The 9,519-nt window shown below is 43.3% G+C and overlaps 1 protein-coding gene across 5 annotated transcripts in view; it reads left to right on the forward strand.

Moving 5' to 3' along the window:
* The window catches only part of Raly (RALY heterogeneous nuclear ribonucleoprotein), a 73,372-nt gene extending 69,529 nt beyond the window's left edge, over window positions 1-3,843 (forward strand). For 4 of the 5 annotated variants that reach the window (XM_034493711.2, XM_034493709.1, XM_034493712.2 and 1 more), the window contains 4 exons: window positions 625-738; window positions 903-1,141; window positions 2,541-2,589; window positions 3,485-3,843. In XM_034493711.2, coding sequence (XP_034349602.1) covers window positions 625-738; window positions 903-1,141; window positions 2,541-2,585 — 398 coding nt within the window. In that variant the 3' untranslated portion in view covers window positions 2,586-2,589; window positions 3,485-3,843. The remainder of the gene's footprint in view (window positions 1-624; window positions 739-902; window positions 1,142-2,540; window positions 2,590-3,484) is intronic. The other variant, XM_076930054.1, reaches the window with a different exon arrangement.
* Window positions 3,844-9,519: the final 5,676 nt, after the last annotated feature.

Here is a 9,519-nt window from a genome sequence, read left to right on the forward strand (position 1 = left end):
ATTTCCAGCAACCACATGGTGGGTCATGTGGTTATGAAGGGATAGGGTGCTCTGTTCTTGCATGCGAGTGTACCTGCAGACAGAGCACTCCTACATTTAAAAACTACAGAAATAAATTTTAAAAAAAAAAAGGAACAAATCTACAGTTGAAGTTACTATATTCTTACACAGTTGTGTGCTTCGGAAAAAGTCCAGTGCTGTGATGCGACACCCACTGAAGAAATGGCAGGTTGTTTTCTCTAGTAAGGATAAAGACAGTTTTATTCTGGTCTCTGTATACTTCAGTCAGGCACCCAGGAAGTCTAATTGCAAAAGACCCTTTTGTACCTTTAAAAACAGACCCCGCTCTATAACAGCTAAAACACATGTCATTACGTGTTTATAGATGTCTACCATTTGCATTCCTATTCACCTGTGGTCCCCATAGGATTGCGAGGTCTCAAATGGCCAGGTTCATATGTATGGGCTTGGCACCCTATGGATGGCCTCTGGGTTCTCTGAAGAAGAGACTTTTTCCTGGGCAGGGGAGAAAAAAAAAAGAATTGCCTCTCTAGTTGACAAAACGAGGCTGGGGTTTGTCTGTATCGTGTCCCTAAGTGACAATCCTGTCTCCTCCACTCTCAGTGAAGAGCAGTGAGCTACAGACCATCAAAACAGAGCTGACACAGATCAAGTCCAACATCGATGCCCTGTTGGGTCGCTTGGAACAGATTGCTGAGGAACAGAAGGCCAACCCAGGTCAGCTTTGAGGGCAGCCCTTGAGAAGACAGTGCCCAAGGGGTAGGGGCTGTGAGGTCCTGCATGTTGGGACCTGCTGTAGAAGAGCCAGCTTTCATCGATGTGTGCTGAGAAAGTGCTCTAGCTGAAGTTTGGTCCCTTTCCCACTTCTTTTATCCTTCAAGATGGCAAGAAGAAGGGTGACAGCAGCAGTAGTGGTGGAGGAGGGGGCAGCAGTGGCGGAGGCGGCAGTGGCAATGTTGGTGGCAGCGGTGGTGGTGGCAGTGGGAGCTGCAGCAGCAGCAGCCGGCCACCAGCCCCCCAAGAAGACACGGCTTCTGAGGCAGGCACACCCCAAGGAGAAGTCCAAACCCGAGATGATGGTGATGAGGAGGGACTGCTAACACACAGCGAAGAGGAGCTGGTAAGGGCCTGGCTACCTGTGTGACCTGGAAGGGCTGGGCTGTCAAAATGGTGACAGAGTAAAAGAACCAGAACTGGCTGCTCCCTGTGAGCTCCCTCCTTTCTGTTTTTCAGAGCCTCAATCCTATGAGCAGTGTATAGTAGTTCACTGAGTTGCTGATCAGAAGTCCCACTGAAGACTGGGGCAGACCTCAGCAATCTGAGATTGGCAGGACCCAATCTGTCTTCTACTCTAGGTGTACTGAGGAGGAGGAGAATTGGGCCTAGGAAGTACACAGCACATAGCTTCTCAGGGAGGGCTGGGGTTGACAGGTGAATTTTCTAAAAGCTATTGCCTTTCAAGCTTCTAACAGGCTGTCTCGTAAAAGAGCGAACTCCTATGTATACTTGGAAGTATTGAGGGTCAGGCTAGGAGCCATGACAGGGGCCCTAAACTGAGGGAAAAAGTCTTTTCCATCAATCAAATTATGAGCTACAATGTATTTGCTGCTTTTATAGGGAATACTGAGTTGAATATTACACTTTGTAATTTAACCTTAACAGTAGTCCTGAACTATTCATTTAGGTTAGGATGGCCACATTTATCCTGTGAAGAAGCTGAATCTCAGAGTTACCTGGTATCTTGCTCAGGACCTTATAGCAAGTAAAAGTAAAGCCTATAATGAATCTAAAGCTTTACTGGGTCTGGAGCTTTTCCTCTTAATCACTTAATGTGGGCTCCAGGATAACGATTGGCTTTAGCTGTGATAGGCACAAATACTACTCATACCCAGCCTTTTTTCTCTGTTCTTTTTTTAAAACCTAACCTAGCTCTGTCCATTCTCTCACTCTCCTCTGTCCCTTCTCTCTTCTCTCCCTAACCCCTTTCTTCCTCTCTCTCCTCTCCCCTCTCCCCCTCCACTTGTTCCTGGCCAACCTCCCCCTCACCCCAGTCTCTCTCCCTGTCTCTACTCCCTTCTCAACCCCTCTTTCCATGCCCTAAATAAACTCTATTTTACACTATTTAAAAACAAAACAAAACCCCACCTAGCCTAGTATTTCATCTTATTCTCTGTGAGAACTCTAAAGAAGTCTAAAATGTACCCCAAAGTTAGGCATCAGACTGATCCATACGACTTTCAGCTTACTGTAATGCATGTTCTTTCCATGCATAGAAATGTGTTCTTCTTACAGCAGCAAATCCCATCCCATGACTGGTCTCTCCCCTTTTCCTGTAGGACCTTCAAATGGCCCTCTCAGGATTCTAATCCAGTGTTACTGGTTGGTTTCCTTTAGTTGGACCACCTTTCTAACTGTCCTCCAGGTAGTTCTCTGAGCCATAGGACCTTCCTGAATGAATGACTCAGGACAGAACCTGGGAACCTGCAGTGAGTGATTTGTGTTTGTCTTCTTCCTCTCAGGAGCACAGCCAGGACACAGATGCAGAAGATGGGGCCTTGCAGTAAGCAGGTATGGGGGAAAGGGGTGCTAGGAAGCACAGGAATACAATGAAGTAGGGGTTGCAACTTCTTCCCTGACATAGGTTTAGAGGACTGTACTGTGCATACATGCAACCTTACTCCTGTACCTATGTATATCAGGACCACCTAGAAAGGGTTCCCTTGTGTGCCGAATGACTATAGAGGAAAACCACAGGCTGTGTGTGGGTGGTAGAAGAAGTGTTGTCTGTGTATTAGTAAGGGAGAAGCATTCTACAGGGGAGAGAACAGGCAGCCTTTATTTGAGCACAACATTGTGACAGCCTTTAGGATGCAGTAAGGACAAATTCTATAGACTAGCCCTGCAGAGTTGGGGAACGATGCCATTCATCTTCAGAGTTATATAGTAATATATAGCCCAAGAGATATTAAAACTATCTCTATCTTGGGCTAGAGTTGATTCTGTTATGGGGGAGAGATGCTATGCATACCTGTGTGACAGGAGCTGTTGTTTATCTGATTGCCTTCTACTCTGCAAGATTAGGATTGTGTGTATACAACAGAAGTGGAAATGCAGACATTGAAGAGTAAAATGAAATATCAGTATACTATCCCATGAAATTCCAAAATAGTAATGGAGAGGTGTCTCAATAATAGATACTGCATTTGTGATACAGGATCTCTACCAGTAAGAGTGTCCAGATGGTTCAGAAAATTCCTCATGCAAGTCTGTCCTCTTGGAACTTAATGAATTTATTTTTACTGAAAAAGCTGCTTATTATGTATTGTGAGATAGTTCATGTTAGGTATTGAGGCTTAGCTGGGGAGCTAGAGACTCAGGGCAGGAGTTATATCTTTTTCCCCTTACCCTGTGATCAAAGGGTTTCTTCCCCTCAGCCTTAGTTTTTCCTTTCTTTCTTTTTCAGCTTAACAGGAACATTGGCCACCAACAGAAAGGCATCACTGTCTCAGGCCTCAAGCCAGGCCCCCATCTCTGGATGCCAGTCTATAGTGGGTACTAGAGGAAAGCTGGCAGCAGTAACTCCTCTCCCCATGCATCCTAGCCAGTGAGTGCTACATCCTTTGCAAGTGGAGTTACTGGCCTACCCTTACCCCATGCACTCTTCCTGTCTGCACTGCCTGGGCCAAGGGGCAGAAACACTCTGCTTTTCTTCCCCAGGACATTCCCAGGCTTGGGGTTTTTCTATAGGTTTGAAAGTAAAGGGGGGTTGGTATGGGTGGGGGAAACCTGACAATAAAGAGATTGGATCCAAATATGCTCTGAGATGGAATGGTTTGCTTGCTTATTTCAAGTTGGTTGGTTTTGTTTACATTTATTTTTGTGTATACGGTATTAGGTGGCAGACATGTGTATACCACACCATCTGTAGAGGTTAGAGGACAGCTCTGTGGAGACAGTTTGCTCTTTCCACCTTTATGTGGGCTTTGGAAATTGTCAGGCTTGCACAGGAAACCCTTTACCCACTGAGTCTTCTCACTGTATTTCTGTGGTAAAACACTGACCAAAAGCAACTTGGGGAGGACAATTTTATCTTCCACCTCCAGGAAACGTCAGGGCAGGAACTGATGCAGAGGTCATGGAGGAGTGCTGCCTAAAGGCCCGCTCCTCATGACTTGCTCAGCCTGCTTTCTTACAGTGCCCACATTGGAGATCCTTCCACATCAATCATCAATCAGGAAAATGCAGCACAGGCCAATCTGGTAGAGGAATTTTTTTCACAATTAAGGTTTCCTGTTTCCTATAATGACTCAAATTGACAGAAGTAGCCAGCACTAGCTTGTAGTTTTTCTCAGTGGTACCCTGGCTCCTGCCCACCAGAAAGCTAGTATACTGAACACTTCTATTCTCCACTAACTTCTCTTCTCCAGGGAACAGTTTCCTGTCCAATACTGATAGATCCATTTGCACTAGTAGCCCTTTGCTAAAATGGTTAAGGTTAGGTATGACCACAAATGCCTATCATCCCAGCACTAAGAGAAACAGGAGAAGGATCAGGACTGATTAGGACTACGTGAGACCTTGTTTCAACAACAGCCCATAAATGTATCAGTCATTTATTAGCTTTATTTCTTCCAAAGTGGTATGTAACAGGAGTTTTTTTTTTATTTTTTATTTTTTTAAGCTGCTCAAGGTAGCATGAACTGTAATCCCAGCACTGGTTAGGTAGAGGCAGGAGAGACTCCAAAGTTCAAGGTCATTCATCTTGCTTGTATATAGCAAGTTTGAGGCCAGCCTACATTATAAACAAAGACAAACAGTAAATAAGATAAAATGGTAGCTGTGCAGGTGTTGAGTTGGCACCAAGTAATTGTAGCCCATCTGTCACCCAGCAATTGGTCACAGCCTCATCCTTGTTCAGCTTCTTAGTTTGGTTTTTGGCTCAAACGATTCAAGAATTTACCACCACCTCTGCTTCCTTACAATGATGAATTTTTATTAGAATTTGTCCTCTTTTCAGCTTCTTGGAGCTTTATGTCACTTCCTAACGTGGTGGGTTTGTTTGTTTGTTTTTGTTGTCATTATCTTAATAGGCTTTATTTTTTATTCTGTCTACACTCCTTTCCCCATAAAATACAAGTATTTCTGTAGAGTTGAAAAGGCTTTTTCCCTTTTGGTAAACGTGGGCCATTTGTTCTACTCTATCACTGCCATTCTGGGCATATCTTCAGTTTATAGTATGATCATGTGTTTCAGAGTCTGTCACATTAGCTAAAGGAAAAGTTGTGCAGATGCCTGTAGACATGTAAAATTTGAGAGGGTACAGTGCAGAAGGCTGGCTACCAGAATTACTACCAAGAATTTGGTATAATGTTCCTTAGCCAGGGTCCCTATCATAGACCAGACCATCTGAATTAAGCAGATCAAAAAGCCACAAGCAGTCCATTAATTTTGATTATCGAGTTGCTGCAATACCCAGTAAAAGTAAAAAGATGTTAACCAGTCTGTGTAGATACTCTTCTTACTCAGATAGTTCTGTCATCCAGGATCCTAGGAATGTGGGTTAGGTTGAGGGTGTAGGACAGCATCCACCTAGCAAGCACAAATGCTCTGGGTTTGATCATCTACACCCAACCTGGGAGGCAGGGTTAAATTAGCATGTTAACCCTATAAAAGATGCACAGTAGTACCATTTTGAACCAGTGACAATTACCAATGTTAAAGTTTTATATAGGTTTCGAAGACAAACATTCCAGACCAAGAATTTACCTGAGATATTTTAAGATTGTAGCCCCTCTATTAACCTCTTTTACTCACTGTTACAGCCAGAACCCTTTAAGCCAGGCATTCTATAAATATTCTTCATGGAAACCCCAGAGTTGTTATTTCTAATTTTAAACTTAAAAAAGGAACAGATGAGCCCTGGGCAGTGGTAGCACATACCTTTAATCCCAGCACTTGGGAGGCAGAGGCAGGTGGATTTGTGAGTTCAAGGCCAGCCTGGTCTACAGAGACAGGTCTTCCAGGATAGCCAGGGCTACACAGAGAAACCCTGTTTGGACCCCCCCCCCCCCCCAAAAAAAAAAATTTTTTTTTTGTACTGAGCGTTTGTACTATTTTGTTATAGTTCCATAAAAATAAAAACATTCTAAAAACTTCAAAATTTTTCTTTAAATCTGAATGAGAAAATGTAAATATTTTAGTTGCAAAGACCAGTAAGATTTAAATTTTATGTGTATAAATGTTGTGCCTGCATTTACATCTCTAACACTTGTGTGCCTAGTGCCTGCAGAGGGTGCTGGATCCCCTGAAAGTGGAGTTACAGATGGTTTTGAACTAGCATGTAGGTGCTGGGAACCAGTCCTGGGATCTGCAATAGCAGCCAGTGCTGCACCATCATTACATTCCTGCCTCTGAAGCACTTCATAACTAGACAACCTTAAGGTTCAGAGTATCCAAATACTCTTAGCTTGTTCCATTGATTTATTAGAGACAAGGTCTGTGTAACCCTTTCACAGAACTTGCTATGTAGACCAGGATATCCTACATCTCTGCCTGCCTCAGCCTCTAGAATATTGGGATCAATAACCTGGCTTGTTTTTCTAATTACTGACTTCAGGTGCAGCCCTTTAGCAAGTAGGACAGAACTTTGTAACTCACTTTAGCTTTCTTTATCTTGTCTTTGGAGTGAGGAAAGGGAAGATTTTTACTTGTTTAAGCTATTTGTATGGTCTTCTGGCGGAGAATGGAGGTCCTTTAAAAGGTGATTTGTCTATGAGGCTCAGGAGATGACAACTGGCCAGTCTGCTTATCTTCAACATTTGCCTAGTTGTCTCTCACATGAGCTGGTAGCTTCAAGCTGAGGAGATTGTACACAAATCTTATGTGTTACTAGTTTTACCTGGTATTTCCCATCTGAACAAATCAAACTTGAATTCTCACGACTGATGTAGCTGCTGTTCTGGTCATTTCAGTCATTGTTTCTGTACTAGCTGCCAGCTCTTTAGGAACTGAATGTTCTCTTCGGTGAAAGGCCTTCCCAGCTTAGGACTCTAGCTCATCAGAGATGGGCCTGGGTTCTTACAAACCTGCTCTGCTGGATCCTGTATCTTTAGTTCTAGCTACTAGCCATACAACAGCAGCTTAGGCCTGGGTTTTGACTAGAGAATAGTCTGAGTATGCAACAGTACGCAGGCCTCTGGGTATGGAGACTGAGTAGTTTTCAAATTAAAGTTCTGTCTCAGCCTCCTGAGTGCTGAGATTACAGACATGTGCCTTCACATGTTTCTCTTTTGTTTATACTCAACTTTTGCAGTATTGGGTTCTATAGAGTATGTATACTGAGAGGAGGGAGGATAGAGATTTCATGGGTATTCTGCTAAATTCTTTACAGGCAGTTTATCCCTTACAATCTTCCATCAGTGGAGATGAGCACCCTGTTAATGTGCTGGAAACTGGCAGTCTGCCTAAGCTCCTGTCACTTTAAAGTCATAATGCAACTCTACTTGTAGCCTACATGACTGAAGATACTGTTCCTGACTTTTCAGTCTCTTGGGCCTTCCTCTGTACATTCCCAGTGTTCTTTGCTTAACTCTATTTAATGCCTGTACCTCTCTGCGCTTTTATGGAACCTAACCTATGGCATCATACTTTGTTCTGTAGCAGCCACACTGAGATGTCTTTAACGACCTGAGTCAAGCCCTACCCCATCCAACCCCATTTTCTTCATGAATCCTCTTCCAGAGAACCAACATCTTCCCCTACCCTATTGCCATTCTCCACTCCTAAGTTTTCCATGGTAATATGGGACATTAACCCTACTCACTGCTTTAGGTTTCAGGCATGTTCCACAAAACATGACATTCCAACGAAAGGGTATCCATAAACCCCATGTGATTGAGTTGCATGAAACACAAAATGTCATGTTTTAAAAATAAGTTTACAATTCTGTTGTAACACATTTACAGCTATCTTTGACTTGCTGGTCACAGGCAATGCATGCCTAGGTCCTTTTTCATACTAGATTAAAAAGGTTTTCATGCGTATGGGTGTTTTGTTTTACCTACCTTTATGTTTGTATACCATATACATGCAATCCCGAAGGACAAAAGAGGGCACTGGGACTAGGAAGCTGCAGGCAGATGTGAGTGCTGGGAACTGAAGTTGTAATCAGTCTCTTTCATAGTTACTTTGTATTCCCCCCTCCCCCACTTTGTTGATCCAGGCTGGCTATGAACTCTTAATGCTACTGACTAGGCTTCCCAAGTGCTGGGAGCTTACAGGGGTGCACTACCACACCCAGCTTTGCTCTTTACAAGTCTCCTAAAGGTCACCATTATGAAGTTGAAAATTGTCAGTAGCACATACTGAACAGTGAAACTACCATGCCATCCCGAGTGATCCCACCAAGAAAAGAATTGGACAGAACATACACACAAAAGCAATGGAGCACTAGTTACACAAGAGGCACTGATCCTTGCTTTATTCACGCAGTTATAGCCAACATTGGGAATTATGGGCAGAGGTAAAAAAAAAAAAAAAAAAAAAAAAAAAGAAAGAAAGAAAAAAATTGCAGTCATAAACAGTTATAGTCACATGGCAGTGAGTGGTGGTGGTGGCAGGTCAACCAGTATATGGCCCATCTCTTGACCTACCTGGTTGAGGGGAAGTTCCCTCTACCACTTCACAGCCAAGTTACTTGGCCACATTGGGCCTATCCTTGAAATGTCATAGGTCACAGTGATTAAAAAACAACATAGTCAAGACAGCAGGACTAAGAGACTGTTCTTGGGCCATTTAGCAAGTTTTAACAGTCTGGTGGCAGAAAAGTTGAGAAGCACCGTGTATGTCCTTATCCTGGTGGGTGCAAGTAAGGCAGATAATAGCACAGACCCACAGGATTGGCCCTCCTGTGGACCAATGAAGAATAACTCACAGCTGGAGATAACACGACCACACACAGGCAGCAGTATCTCTAGGTTTCTAGGTCACATTCAAGTTAGTACAGAAAAGCATTTCAGAGGAGAAACTTTTACTGACCTAGAACACAGGCTGGAGGAGCTTCCTTTTAAAGTGCTACTGTTCAGACTCTAAGAATTCTCTGTACTACACATTTCCTCAAAAAGAGGACTAGTTAGCCTAACAGAAAATTCCAAAGAGGAGGAATCTAGCACCTGGCAGTTTCAGCTGTTATCACATGAAACAATGAGGAATTGGCTAGGAAGAAGTACCAACAATCCTCACAAAAGGAAAGAATTCAAACCTCCAGTTATTTTCTAGACATTATAAAACAGGCTGCTGTCCCATACCTTACGGTTTAACCACTCTCTCAAGGGAAGTCATATCTATTCTAGCCATGTAGGTAGCTTCAAGAGACGCTGAAAGGAACAATGGCTGCCTATTTTTGAGTTTCTGCCAATTTTGAGTTTCTGAGGACAAAGAGAACTTGCCAGAGCCCAGGAATCAAGTTTGTTGTTTTGTTTTTAGCTACATTTAATGAGC

The sequence above is a fragment of the Arvicanthis niloticus genome, chromosome 2 (genome assembly GCF_011762505.2).
Source record: "Arvicanthis niloticus isolate mArvNil1 chromosome 2, mArvNil1.pat.X, whole genome shotgun sequence".
Taxonomy (NCBI): Eukaryota; Metazoa; Chordata; class Mammalia; order Rodentia; family Muridae; genus Arvicanthis; species Arvicanthis niloticus.